At 40.4% G+C, this 15,249-nt stretch overlaps 1 protein-coding gene across 1 annotated transcript; it reads right to left on the bottom strand.

Moving 5' to 3' along the window:
* Positions 1–33: 33 nt before the first annotated feature.
* On the bottom strand, positions 34–13,410 carry LOC127648296 (nuclear pore complex protein Nup85). Its single transcript, XM_052132890.1, has 19 exons — positions 13,276–13,410; positions 11,242–11,335; positions 10,989–11,145; positions 9,608–9,678; positions 9,480–9,523; positions 7,922–7,991; positions 7,398–7,519; positions 7,180–7,314; positions 6,750–6,872; positions 6,540–6,671; positions 6,343–6,449; positions 6,181–6,264; positions 3,487–3,552; positions 3,251–3,402; positions 3,026–3,143; positions 2,834–2,934; positions 996–1,147; positions 281–370; positions 34–205 (listed from the first exon to the last, which is right to left on the bottom strand). The coding sequence occupies exons 1-19, from the start codon at positions 13,306–13,308 to the stop codon at positions 107–109; spliced, it is 1,950 nt and encodes a 649-aa protein (XP_051988850.1). The 5' UTR covers positions 13,309–13,410; the 3' UTR covers positions 34–106.
* Positions 13,411–15,249: the final 1,839 nt, after the last annotated feature.

Below are 15,249 nucleotides of genomic sequence, written 5' to 3'. Positions count from 1 at the left end.
GCAAATATTGGACAACATGTATAAAAAGATGTGTTCACCAGCTTTATTTGAATTATATACAGTACACAAAGACAACGGAATAAAGAGCTGCCCGCTGGTATCCAACTCATGTTTCTATCGTTCCTTCTTTCACGATGGCCATGGCGAGATTTCGGGCCAGAGCGAGTCGCAACAGCTCCATCTTTGTGGACTCTATGTCTTCTTCCTGAAATGGATAAACAAACTCAGAACAATCCTCATTAACAATTAAAAGTGTCATTTCTGTGTTGAGTCGCGGTACCTGTGCCGTCTGGTTTGGGTCGTTGGCTCCTGATGTCAGTTCCTCAAGACAAGACATGAGCTCGTATGTCTGATCCACAGAAAATATCACCTTCAAACGCAAACATACAGCGATTCAACACATGAAAACAATACAGCGGGAATGAACTGAACGTGGAATGACATTTGGAACAACATGCTTTTATTTTTGGTTGAACGATCCTTTTAAAGAGTTCTCATTGGTGAAGTTTAGCGCAATCAATCTTGTCCTTGCAGGGGTCTGGGTAGCTCAGCGAGTATTGATGCTGACTATCACACCTGGAGTCGTGAGTTTGAATCCAGGGTGTGCTGAGTGACTCCAGTCAGGTCTCCTAAGCAACCAAGTTGGCCCGGTTGCTAGGGAGGGTAGAGTCACATGGGGTAACCTCCTCGTGGTGGCTATAATGTGGTTCTCGCTCTCGGTGGGGCGAGTTGTGCGTGGATGCCGCGGAGAATAGCGTGAAGCCTCCACACGCACTAGGTCTCCATGGTAACGCGCTCAACAACCCACATGATAAGATGCGCGGATTGACTGTCTCGGACGCGGAGGCAACTGAGATTCGTCCTCCACCACCCGGATTGAGGCGAGTCACTACGCCACCACGAGGACTTAGAGCGCATTGGGAATTGGACGTTACAAATTGAGGAGAAAAGTAAATAATTTCCTTGTGTTTTTGTGAAAGGCTCGTTTCTCGCACCTCTTTCTGCTCCAGTAGCGGCAGTGCGTCAGTCAGCAGTGTCATCCACAGACTGCGGGGGGCGATCTTCGCCGTCATGAGTGACAGCAGGAGTTTCGCTGCATCTGCGAATCGCTTTTCACCATAAAGCCGGTGGAACTCACGGTACTTTCCTACGAAAACACACAAAAATCACACTCTTAAGGCCCAAGTATAACTCATTTGTCCTTGCTAATGATAAGCTATATTCGTCATCACAGGGACTGTCATGCGCGTGGCCCGTGCGCATCGTAGCGCATGCGCCTGCCAATGATGGTGCTAAAAGTGCGTGACCGTGTGCGATCCGGAATGCAGAAAAACTAAGTATACACGAGCATTTGGTGACATACTTATGGATAAATAATCATTTTGAACTACACTAATAACCCAATGTTAGTGCTTCGTTTTCAAATCTATATTTATTTGTTACTTCTCTCGATTTAACGATTTAATTTGGTGCGATTAAAGGCGCTGTAAGTGATTTTAGCCGTTCTAGAATTTCCACAAGCTGAGCTGTTGACTTAGCCACGCCCCCTCTTTCCAAAACCCCGCACTCCAAAGATACCAAATGAGATTTATTAAGCAGAAGCAGTTGTCAAAAACAAGTGGCAAAACAGCGCCCTCAACTGACAACTGTAATGAGCAGCGTGGCATAAAAATGGAATTCAGCCTAAATAAAACGAAAAACTGCAACTACAATAATATGGGAACATAAGAAATGATTGACAGGCAGAAAGCATCACAGAACATGGCCCACAACACATTTTGAGTCTAGAGCTGTCACAGAAACCGGCGAGATATCTCATGACACTTGGAGTAGGGAAAGTTTTTGCATACACTTCCATGAAAAATCAAAATCGTTTACAGCACCTGTAAAGGCGTGGCGGCCACACATACCTTCGACATTTTAATGCTGCACTTTATCCTCGCCACTAAAATGATATTTGTCCTTTGTGAATATTCAGTGCAGTTGAGTACGAAGCACCGCCCACAACGAGGCCACCGCCAAACCAAGCAACTTCCTATTGGTCGATTTCGCCTGACAAAGTTCACCAAACTCGAACTCAGTGCGAGGAAATTCTTCGCCACTGGAAGTCCGTTGCTCTAAATACACGATCGCACAAATTCCCATAGAGATGACCGTTTTTCATCAGCAGAAATTCCCCACGTGAAGGTATTTTCTTTGCATATATACTTTTACTTTTTTTTTTCACATATCCCAGCTAAGCTGGGGATTCGTCCGCCCCCACCCAGATTGAGGCGAGTCACTACGCCACCACGAGGACTTCAAAATTTAGGAGAAAAGGGGAGAAAATCCCCCCTAAAAAAGCCAGATGGGATTAGGTCAATAATAGCGTTTTGTTCAATGATATGGAAATAAAACAAACAATATTGAGACTTTTAAAGCACGTTTTTGTATCGTGTAAATGCTATACTTGTCTGTTGCCACAATATATGTATATGATGTCATTGATCTTTTTGTTATTAAATATATTATTCAAATAGTTACATGCTAACGTGTCAACATCACCCTAAAACAATGGCTAAATATCAATGTGACGGTTCATTAGCATTAAACAACAGACCAAGCACTCAGCTGAAAAGAACATTCATATGCAAGTCATTACATTTTGACGAAAGGTTACAAAGATAATCTTTTTTGTTTCATTGGAGTAACATGCAGTGTTTGTGCTCCATTCAAAAGGTTTATTTGTGATTTATTAAAACCAGAACCCCTCTAGCATGATATCATATCCACCCCTATTGTGACCGCAGCTTGTTACTCTAGATGTGATTCTTCAGTCTCTCATCAGTTGTACCTAAAAATGTGAGTCTGTCACTGAGGAGCATGGCAGGACCCAGATTATCCAACAGATCCAGATCAGTGAAAAAGCCTTTATTACTGTAATCCTGAAGAAACCTGCATAACACACACACACACACACACGGGTTAGGGAAAAATCGATATAATAATATTACATTTCATGCGACAGATAGACAGACGGTTTAACCTCTCAGATATGAGTGTAGCAAACGCAGCGTCTTTGGCTCTGATGCTCCAGGAGAGAGCAGAACCCAGTCTGTTGTTCCTCAGAGCTCTTTTAGCCATGATCTTACAGATACTGCGCACTGAAACACACACACACACACACACACACACACACACACACACACACGGTGTGAGGATGGGCAGTGAATGGGCGTTTCAGCTAGTTACACCAAACAAACTAACTCACCCTGTTCACTCATCTGTCGGTCTTCACAGACACGCAGGACTTTAATGGCTTTGCGTTCTGTGTCGAGTGGAACCCTCTCGATCTGCAGCTCCAGATACACACGACCAAACTCAGGACAGTGATCGAAATAATCCACCGCCAGCTGCCACAGACTAACACACATACACAATTATTACCAATTACTAGTACTTTATAAAACGAGATAACTTGCGTTTACAATTGAACATTTAAATCACCTGTGATGTGTGAAGAGGCCAGATGCATACTCCAAAACTAGAAACTCACGCAGGTTAGACCCAAAACTGCAAACATATATAAAAATAAAATAAAACACAAAACAGTTATGGGTGTTATATCGAACGAAACCTTCCTAAAGACCCAGAAGTGGATTTGGATCTTTGGTCTACTGTAGAGGTCGACTGATATATCGGTTTTACCGATATTGTAATGCATTGTAGATAATTGTCAGACTGGCATGACACCAAATTTAATTTAAATTTTTATGGTTATTATTGGGATTTTTATCAGTTTTACCAATATATTGGTGCCGATAGTTGCTTGGAACGATCCGTTTTTAGCAAAAATCAATGCAAAATAAATAAATTAATTATATATATAAATAGATAGATTTTATTCCTCCATTTCTGCCGCAGGAGTCGTCTCCCATTAGAACTTCTTGGTTTTACAGTACAACAGCGGCCTCTAGTGGTGAAATAAAAACAATCACTGACTCCGCATGGAGTTTGTTGTGCAACGTAGCAACTACTATTGATGAATGATAATCTTCTGTTGATTAATTACTGTTAAAAACAAGGTTTTTGACATAGGAATGCAAATTAGATGACAGAGGACCTAGACTCCATGCAATATTATTAAACCAGTTACTAGGACCAAAAATTGTCTTTGTTTAACTGGAGAAAGTCATTGTCCATCCAGCATTTCACATCTTTCAGACACACAAAAAGAGATTTAACAGACACATCATCACCATCTTCAACGGGAGGTACATCTGCATATCGTCAGCATAAAAGTGATATGAAATCCCTTATTTTCTAAAAACAGTACCCAGGCGAAGCATATATAATGAAAAGAATACTGGTCCTAAAGTGGAACCTTGCGGGACCCCACAGGTGATCGAAGCTGAGGGTGACACCAAGTTTCATACTGTATTTATTAGCCTATGACAATGTTTATATTATAGTCTTTATATTGAAATACCTTGTAGATGAATGTAAGAGTGCATGTCACCAAATTCTTTTTTCTTTCGGTTTATTGATTGGTTTTAACCAATATTTCGGCACAAATAGTTGCTATTTGTAACTATTGGTTATCAGCAAAAATCAATGGCAACAGTATTTTTGTAATTATTATTCCTCTGTTTCTGCCGCAGGAGTCGTCTCCCGTGAGAACTCCTTGATTCAACATTACAACAGCGGCCTCTAGTGGTGAAATAAAAACAATCACTGACTCCGCGTGGAGTTTGTTGTGACTCCTATTGAAGAATGATTATCTACGGTTGATGAATTACTGCTCACACACAGTATTTGTAAACCTATGGCAATGATATAGTGTTTATATTATAATAAATCATAATTGTAAGAGCATGTCATAAAATCTTATTTCTTTCTGGTTATTATTGTGATTTTGATTAGTTTTACCAATATAGCGGCACCAATGGAACGATCGGTTATCAGCTAAAACAAATGCTAATCGTTTTTTTTTTTTTTATTGTTCCTCCATTTCCGGTGCTGAATGGTTCTACAGTAGAACAGCGGCCTCTAAAATCATTGGTAACAGTTTTTATAATAATACATTTAATTTATATTAGCGCTTTTCCAATGATCAAAGCGCTTCACAAACAACAAACCATAAGAAGTAAATACACCAAACACCACAAAACAAGAGAGCCAGAGTCAATCATAGAGTCCGGAGTGAAATTATACTGTTAATCTGCACATATCTGACACAACAGTACAGACAGAATGAGTAGCAGGGGAACAATTACATATCCAAGGTAGTTCCGCATGGAACGGGGGCACCAAGCGACCCGTTTCGCCCCACATCTCGCATGCCACAGAGCCAAGACGAGTGCAAACTCCAGGGCCTCAAATGGCAAACGGGAACACACACGAAGAGGACAGCCACCACGCCATGAAATCTCTCCGTCAGATATGCAGCCGTCCGCAGCAACCACGGCGAGAACACCGCCAGGTAGGCAGGCCGGTGAAGTCAGGTAGGCAGGGTGAGACGCCACACCAGGCTGGTGGAACGGAGCGACCAACCCCCCCACGCACCAGCGGGAACCAGGAAAACAGGCGAATGTCCGTTAAGATTAAATGAATGTCCATTTTATGAATAAGTATCAACTAAAACATAATTTTTATTCCTCTGTTTCTGCAGCTGAAGGAGTCTACAGTATAACAGCGCCCTCTAGAGGTGAAATGAAAAACAATCACTGACTCATGTGGAGTGTGTTGTGCAACATGTCTACTATTGATTCATGCTGATGTACCATTGATGGATAACTGCTCAGTCATTACCGTTTGTCTATGACCAGGTTTACTTTATAGCGTTTATATAGTTACACACTGCAGATGATTGTAAATGCATGTCACCAAATCTCACGTTTTTTGGTATTTATTGGGATTCTGATTGCACAATATATAAAAATTTGGGTTTTATCTTAACTCTGGACTCTTGTTGCCTTTAAAAGACAAATACATAAAGACTTAAACATTCAGTAAATGTATTTTTAAAAACTAATCTGTTATCGCATTGGCAAAATCCACTACCAGTCGACCTCTAGTCTACAGTGTATTTGGTGTAAGAAACCATGTGTAACCATATACAGTAAGTGAACTACAAAATGCCACCTATGGAACGTTACTATAGCCGAATACATGTATGGTATGATGATGTGAGATACGCACTGTAGATTGTGTGACTGCAGGAGTTTGCAGTGATCCAACAGATCGGTCAGATGAGCCACAAACCACCAGTTATTGAGTGCGATGCTGTAGAGACATCAACACGCGTGTTAGCATTGAGTGTGTGCAGAACCTAGTGTTCAGACTAAACACGAGTCAATGTACCTGCAGTCTTTAATGACCTGGTGTATGTCAAACTCAAACGCAGACAGCAGGATGATGTCCAGAGGCTCCAGTGACGCCCGCGGACCCAGAAACATGTTCATACTCGACTGAAACGCACAAACACAAGGTCAGTATTACAGATATTCAGCTTTCTGAAATCCAACCACACAAAACAATGTCACTAGTGCGGTGTGTACTTGTGCGTAGTAGTGCAGATCGGGTGGCTTGATTGTCGGGTGAGAGTAAAGCAATCGGGTCACCAGGAAGTGATACCAGGTGTTCAATAGCTCTCTCTGTTCCAGCAGCGTATCCTCATCACCCACCAGAATCTGACAGAGACAGAGTCACAATGAAACGGCGTTTGTAAAGGTTCTCAGTACAGGTCAGCAGAGGTCAGGACTCTTCACCTTGCAAATGGTCTCCAGGTCACAGTTGCTAGCGAAGGTGTTGTCCTGGAGACAGCGGTCACACTCTTCATGCCAGTGTCTCCATTTCATGTCAAACTCTGTCAGCGTCTGAGTGCCAGTGGGCTACACACACACACACACACACACACACACACACACATTGTAATAACAGAGTATTTGAGTCATGTGGATCACTTTTATGCTGCCTAAATGTGACTTTAGGTCTGTTAAATTGCTGGGCACCCGTTTACGTGCATTATAAGGACCTGACAGAGCTCGATCTTCTTCTAAAAATTTTCATAACCGCATTATGGGGTGAAATATGACGTGGACATGTTTTTGACCGATTTCATAAGATTCACCTTTGAAGCTTTAATGCACTCCATTCATGGAGATGTGTTAAATCCATGTCGTGTCCTGATATACGTACGTTAAATATAGGCATGCTGTGTAACAGAGTGTCCATGCGCTTGAACACAGAGCTGCTGTCTGCCCGCAGAGACGCCTGTTTAGACAACACCTGCCGAGCTTCATCCATACGTCCCTGCAGAACCAAACTAATCACCTACAGTAAGAAAGACAGACAGTGAATAGAATGACACAGAGGAGTACTGATGCATGGACTCTCAGGAGGTCATGTGCTCGTACCACTTCCCAGTAGGACTGATGTCGGGTGGGGCTGTCGCTCTGCAGCACGTCTCTCGCTTTGGCATCCACATCAGACTTGTGTAGACGCACCCAGTCCAGCAGGTGGAGCAGCAGTGAGCCGGCTATTTTATGGTAAATAAATTTGTCAGGGGCAGTTCACACCGAACAAACACGTTTTTGTATCCTACGCTGCTTTTCTATATAAACATGCACTAAATGGACATCTTTGACTATTGTGGCATGTCATACGGGGTTCACTTGTATCTCGCTTTTAGACGCTGTGCATAGTTTAGAAGAACTTCAACTCAACAAATGAGTAGGTAAGCGGTCTCAAATAAAAAAAAGGAACCTCCGCTGGCATGCATGACTGTGAATAAAGAACATGTCCAAACCACTCCCATGATTAGTTTTAACCAATCGTCCACGTTCTGCAACTATACGTCTGGCGGAGGTCGCTTACAGCAGCTTTAACTGAAATGGTTTTACAGGAATCTGGCTTCTGGATATCTTTATCAAGTCTTTACCTGGAGCTGCATCAATGAAGAGCACCTCACACAAGTTCCAGATGAGCTCAATAGCCAGAAGAATAGACACCTGGAGAAGGAGAGAGATAGTTAAAGTGCAACAACAGATAGTTAAAGACAACGTGCAACAACATTTGCTATGTATTTCTCCCTTCTCACATACCCTTCCGTTAGGTATGTGTTAGCTGAGCAGCTACTTTTGATATGCATGGGAATGTTATTTGTATTATTAGGGGCCAAGCACCAAAGGTAAATGGTCTGCACTTATATAGCGCTTTTTTTTAACATTAGAGTTGCCATGCAAGGTGCTAGCCTGCCATTGGGAGCAACTTGGGGTTCAGTGTCTTGCTCAAGGACACTTCGGCATGTGGAGTCATGTGGGCCGGGAATCGAACCACCAACCCTGTGATTGGCAGCTGTTCCGCTCTACCACCTGAGCCACAGCCACCCCTGCATTGTGTTGGGTGCATTGGCAGCCCAGTGAAACACAAGTAGGGTTATGCTGAAATTTGGCACACTGATAAAGGACCGTTTCAAATGTAAATGAACAATATTTGGAGTCTCTATCTCATAACCTCTAGTGCCACCAACAGTTCAAAGTTGCACTTCAGCTTATGCTAATGCTAATAACTGTAGGGCCTAGAAACAATGTAATTTTTTCCTCTGATTCCTTGGCTCATGCCAGGTCGAATGGACACCATGATTACAATTTCCACCCGACTAGACTTTCCACCGTTTAGGCAATTTTTCGAACCCCTTCTAGACCGTACGGCCAATTCACTCTAAATTTGGCGTGTATCATCTAAAGACACTCGTGAGAAAAAGTTATGGATTTCAGAATGATGGACCAAACCGTTCTCGTATACCGCTTCAACGAATTTCATGGCGAGCATGGCAAAATGGACACAAGGCTGTCTCTTTGCAATACTTTAGCATATTGACATGGAACTTGGTATATGTCATCATAAGCATGACCTGAGGGCACCTGCAGTTTTGGCACAGTGCCACCAAGTGGTTAAAAAAAAAGGCTATTTTTGCATATTCTAAATTGTTTGGACTAAACTCATGAGACTGGCCTCTTTAGATTCCTAGGGGCATATGGAGTCAAATGACACCAAATTTGCAATAGTCGGCCAAACCTCCTGTCAGCCACTTCCTAGGCCGTACATCTGATTTGCATGAAATTTCCATTGTATCATCCAGGGATACTCATGACGCAAAGTTATGAAAAGCTTTTTGTTAGACCAAACCGTTCTCGTGTAATGCATAAATTATATGGCAAGATGCCAATAAGGATCGAAGGCAGTATCTCATTAACACTTTGGCGTATTGACGTGTTTTTTTCACCACTCTGCTTAAAATGTATTTAATTCTCAATTCAATTCAAATGTTTGTCATTTGTGTGCTTGGCTTCATTATTGCTTATGGCAGCTTTATGCATTATTGTTATTAAAATACCCATAATGCAAATAGTTTCAGTTGTTGTCACTCAAATAAATAGGGTTGATTTTGATTTCATGTTGACATCTGAAGCGTGTTTTACATGATTTGTCAGTACCTGATCTCCATACTGTGATGCTAGAGAACCATCTTGAGTTGCAACTGGAAATAGAGGGATGGGTGAGAGAATCTGAATCACTTCGGCTGTTAAATTGAATCAGCATCATGTGTGATGTGATTGATTACCTGCATTCTGCTGCAGCTCCTCCATACAGGCTCTGATCACAGACCTGTAGTTCTTACTGATACTGACAAACCTGCAGGAAACATCAACAGATTGATCACTCGCACTTTAAAAGCACATCAAAAGTGGTTTAACAGGTTTTGCACTCCCTACCATTTTAAAATTTTTACAACCTTCCTAGTTATTTGTGATTACTGCATAAGGGTTTTTAAAAGGATTGGTGGTGGCGTAGTGGGCTAAAGAACTGAACTGGTAATCAGAAGGTTGCTGGTTCGATCCTCACAGCCACCACCATTGTGTCCTTGAGTAAGGCACTTAACTCCAGGTTGCTCCGGGGGGATTGTCCCTGTAATAAGTGCACTGTAAGTCACTTTGGATAAAAGCGTCTGCCAAATGCATAAATGTAAACTGAAGTGCTGATAAAGCTGCACATACATGCACAAGGGAACTTTGCATGGTTTGAACAGAATCCAACTTCACCAAAAGGGAAACAAATCACCTTAATGGTGACTTCACATGAAAAAACTAATTACAGCAAAACAACATCAATCAAGAATACTAAAATCTCTCTGAACTCCTAATAACAACTGATCAAATGCCCCAATAAGTTCATTTTGACCAAACAAACGTGCTTAAAATTATGCAAGCGCAAGGGCGTATGGGTATTCCCCACATCCTCAGGTTCAGAACTTGATTATTTGAGTTAGAACTTAAAATCTTAATTTGATGGATTATTAGGCCAAATATTATTCAATTATTAATTTACTTGATCACTCAAGTAAATTCAATCTTGAGTGGATGTGGCTCAGGTGGTAGAGCGGGTCGGCCACTGATCGCAGGGATGGTGGCCCACATGACTCCACATGCCGAAGTGTCCTTGGGCAAGACACTGAACCCCAAGTTGCTCCTAATGGCAGGCTAGCACCTTACATAGCAGCTCTGCCATCATTGGTGTGTGAATGGGTGAATGTGACACAGTTTAAGCACTTTGAATACCATTAAGGTTAAAAAGGCGCTACATAAGTGCAGACCATCACCTTCAAGATATATTTTATGTTGAACACATGAATGCAAATTAAGAAAAGCTAAGAGAGTAGAAGTGATTCATTTTCATATGTTATAGTTGCTAAGCCAAAGAATAGTTTTTTGTTTTTCCCCCAGTGTACTGTACACCAGAACAATCCATACAGAATAAATATATTGAACATAAAAGCATAAAAACAAATTAGATTTCACTCCGGCTTACATGTTTTGCAATATCTAGCAATGAAACATTTTCAAGCAGAGCATAACCAGAAAATGCCTCGTTTACTTCAGAAATTATAATGGATTTTAAGGTCGTATTAACTTGAGTTTCAATGAAATCTGGACACAAACACTCACTGTGTCTTCTTGTTTTTGCTCGGCACGTCCTCGTTAATTTTCTGCAGCCCTACAAAAATGTGATGAGACTCGTTGAAGAGTTTGCGCAGGATCGGAGAGCAGATATCTTCATCTTTCCTCACGATGTGGACGAATGGAGAGCCTGCAGATTTCGGACCTGAACAGGAAAACAGATCAGACCGGCTGTGTCAAGATATTTAACTGTATATTTCACATATACACAAGGGAGCGGTTTATCCGGGGAGAATAATACCTTGCAGTTTGTAGTTTGTCTCGTAGGCTAACAGATCTCCAGGACCCCACTCGAACCCCAAGTGCTTCTGATGAAAGCCAACACCAGGAATATGCTGCAGAAAATAAGAACATCAAAAACACGATTAATGCTGCTCTAAATGTTCCACCATCATTCTGTGTATGTGTGTGTGAACATATGACAATGTGTGTTACCACAAGCAGACACTCACAAATAAATGACCAGAAATGACTATATGAATATATTGTAATCTATAGTTCCACCATGAACATATGGTAATCATTCAGCATTATTATAGTATTTTAGGGTTACTGAATGATCATCTGGTACCTTCACTATACCAGAAACTCAATTATTCTGCATCAGACATGACACAATTTATTAACATTTCCACAGAGACCTGTAGAAATTAATTTAGACATCATAGTAAAAGCATATATGAACAAAAAGCTCTAAAAAGCCATGTTCTGAGGTAGTACCATTTCTGAACATATACCATAATATTCTCTGGAGTACCACATACAGCTGAGGTCAGAAGTTTACACACACTTTGGTATTTGGTAGCATCGCCTTTAAATTGTTTAACTTGGGTCGAATGTTTTGGGTATTCTTCCACAAGCTTCTCACAATAAGTTGCTGGAATTTTGTCCCATTCCTCCAGACAGAACTGGTGTAACTGAGTCAGGTTTGTAGGACTCCTGCTCACACACACTTTTACAGTTCTGCCCACAAATTTGCTATCAGATTGAGGTCAGGGCTTTGTGATGCCACTCCAATATCTTGACATTGTTGTCTTTAACAAAGACAACAAATACTTTGGAGGTATACTTGGGGTCATTTGGAAGACCCATTTGTGACTGAGCTTTAACTTCATGTCTGATGTCTTGAGATGTTGCTTCAATATATCCACATAATTTGTGAAGTGCACCAGTCCCTCCTGCAGCAAAGCACCCCCACAACATGATGCTGCACCCCCATGCTTCACGGTTGAGATGGTGTTCTTCGGCTTGCAAGCCTCACCCTTTTTCCTCCAAACATAACGATGGTCATTATGGCCAAACAGTTCAATTTTTGCTTCATCAGACCAGAGAACATTTCTCCAAAAGTAAGATCTTTGTCCCCATGTGCACTTACAAACTGTAGTCTGGCATTTTTATGGTGGTTTTGCAGCAGTGGCTTCTTCCTTGCTGAGCAGCCTTTCAGGTTATGTCAATATAGGACTAGTTTTGCTGTGGATATAGATACTCGTCTACCTGATTCCTCCAGCATCTTCACAAGGTCCTTTGCTGTTGTTCTGGGATTGATTTGCACTTTTTGCACCAAACTACGTTCATCTCTAGGAGACAGAATGCGTCTCCTTCCTGTGCGGTATGATGTCTGTGTGGTCACATGGTGTTTATACTTGTGTACTATTGTATGTACAGATGAACGTGGCACCTTCAGGTGTTTGGAAAGTGCTCAAATGGGTGAACCAGATTTGTGGAGGTCCACAATATTTTTTCTGAGGTCTTGGTTGATTTCTTTTGATTTCCCAATGTTGTCAAAGAGGCACTGAGTTTGACATCCACAGGTGCACCTCCAATTCAGTACTCCTCCTATCAGAAGCTAATTGGCTTATTGTCTAAAGGCTTGACATCATTTTCTGGCATTTTCCAAGCTGTGTAAAGGCACAGTAAACTTGTGTATGTAAACTTCTGACCCACTGGAATTGTGAAAAGTGAAACAATCGGTCTGTAAACAAATGTTGGGAAAATTACTCGAGTCATACACAAAGTAGATGTCCTAAACGACTTGACAAAACTATAGTTTACTAATATGAAATCTGTGGAGTGGTACAAAAATAAAATAGAGTTTGAATTACTTCAACCTAACTGCATGTAAACTTCTGACTTCAACTGTCAATATCATGGTAAATAAATATGGCAATGATACACTTGCGTAGTACCTCCACAAGTGAACTTCAGTGAATATACGTCACTTACATGGTCATTTTCATTCAAATTAACACATGGATCTGAATAAACCTGCACTTACCGTGGTACTGGGCTCCACGTCTAACTCCTCCATAACACCGATATTAAATCTTCCTGATTAATAGAGAAAATTTTCATTTATAAACACGCGCGTTTATGTTCAGTATATCCAGCGCCAAAGACACTGAAGGACCCCGGATGGATTCGCGCTTAGTATGACTCACTGAACGCCTGAGCAAAATACAGATTCACATATAAAGGAATATTCCGACGGGTTCAAGACCGGTTAAGCTCCATCGACAGCATTTGTGACATAATGTTGAATACCAAAAAAAATAATATTTCGTCTCGTTGCTCCTTTTTCTTTAAAAAAAAAATAAGCATAGATTGCGATTACAGTGAGACACTTATTATGGAAGTGAATGGGGCCAAAAGCAGAAATGTGAAGCTTATAATTTTATAAAAGCACTTACATTAATTCTTCTGTTTAAACTCGTGTATTACATGAGCTGTAAAGTTGTTCAATCTGTATTGTAGGCATTATGGCATTACATCGTCATGGCAACGAACCTGTAAACTTGGATATTAACTTAACCCAAAGTTAAAGAAAACCTTAGTAACCATTTTGTCACACTAAAGTCACACTATTGTTTAGGTCTTGTGGCTTTACTGTTGAAACAGTGATTTGCACTACGTGTGTATGTGGGTATGTATGAAGGTGAATGTATGTACGTATATGTATAATTATTTATATTGTGTTCTTTTTTGTTTTTTGTTTTAATTTCCTATGTCTTGCTGCTGTTTTTGGTATTGTTTGTATTGTACACTGGAAGCTCCTGTCACCAAGACAAATTCCTTGTATGTGTAAGCATACTTGGCAATAAAGCTGATTCTGATTCTGATTCTGATTCTGATTGTAATGTCTGTGGAGTGGCCCCCATTTACTTCCATTGTAAGTGCCACACTTATTGTTGCCATCTGTCCAGGATTTCCCAGGATCGTTCCGGGTTTTGGCCGTCCGTCCTGTAAAAATTTAATTCCATTCCGGTACGCAAAATGTCCTGGAATTTGAATATTTTCATACGATGTGAGAAAAGTGCCCCAAGTTGTTGCGGAGCAGCCTGACAGGAACAATTCAAGGGGCATGTTTTGACAACGCATTTAGGCATTTTTTCAAGATGTACAAATTTAAATTTCATAACAAATTTCAAATAAAATTGCGCAATCTTTAACAAAATTTAATTAGATAATTTCCATATCAAACAATGAGCAAACAATCATGTTTTATATCTTGTGCGATGGCCAGCAATGTGTTTTTCGTGATTGATCAGGTGTCCAGGCATTTTCCAAGGCTGAGGTGGCAACCCTAGTCTCACTATAATTGCATTTTTTGCTTCTTCTTCTTCTTCTTTTTTTTTTTTAAGTAAAGGAGGGACGAGTCAAAATAAACGGTCGTGATAATCAACATTATGTCCCAAATGCTGTCGATTGAGCTTAATTGTATTGAACATGGAATATTCCTTTAATTGGTTAAAAAAATAAAAATAAAAAAACCATAAAAAGTGCACAATTATTCTCACATGTTTTCTTATAATAATAATAATAATAATAAAAATGAAATCATAATCAGTGTTGGGTGTAATGCATTACTAAGTAATTAATTACTGTAGTTAAATTACTTTTTCATTGAAAATTATAGTAAGGATTACTCTAAAATTTTCTGCAATTTAATGACAGTTACTTCTGATGTAATTGCGTTAAATACTGTATAGATTACAGAATAATTTTATATAAACAAATACTGAACGTAAAATCGAAATGTAGCATCTAATGTTAAAATGTATGTTTTTAATTTAACGCCACCCCTTTAAATTCTTCCGCCAGTTCATGAATAATTTATTTCATTTTATATTATTTAATTGAAAGAATTAAAAGAACAGTTTCATGACTATCCATGCTTTTTTAGTCTGGTCGAGGTTGATCAGAGTTTTAGAAAGGTGTCTGTGTGTGTGTGTGTGTGTGTGTGTGTGTGTGT

Source organism: Xyrauchen texanus, chromosome 8 (assembly GCF_025860055.1).
Source record: "Xyrauchen texanus isolate HMW12.3.18 chromosome 8, RBS_HiC_50CHRs, whole genome shotgun sequence".
Taxonomy (NCBI): domain Eukaryota; kingdom Metazoa; phylum Chordata; class Actinopteri; order Cypriniformes; family Catostomidae; genus Xyrauchen; species Xyrauchen texanus.
Note: the sequence above shows the minus strand (reverse complement) of the source record. Positions and strands in the feature narration are given on the sequence as shown.

What these genes read in the sequence shown, in the direction of transcription:
- LOC127648296 (XM_052132890.1), bottom strand. Translation starts at nt 13,308, where the DNA reads ATGGAGGAGTTAGACGTGGAGCCCAGTACCACG. An exon ending in ACCTGGAGACCATTTGCAAG is followed by an intron (nt 6,672 to 6,749) that starts GTGAAGAGTCCT and finishes TGTCTCTGTCAG; the next exon opens with ATTCTGGTGGGTGATGAGGA. An exon ending in CGCTACTGGAGCAGAAAGAG is followed by an intron (nt 371 to 995) that starts GTGCGAGAAACG and finishes TTGCGTTTGAAG; the next exon opens with GTGATATTTTCTGTGGATCA.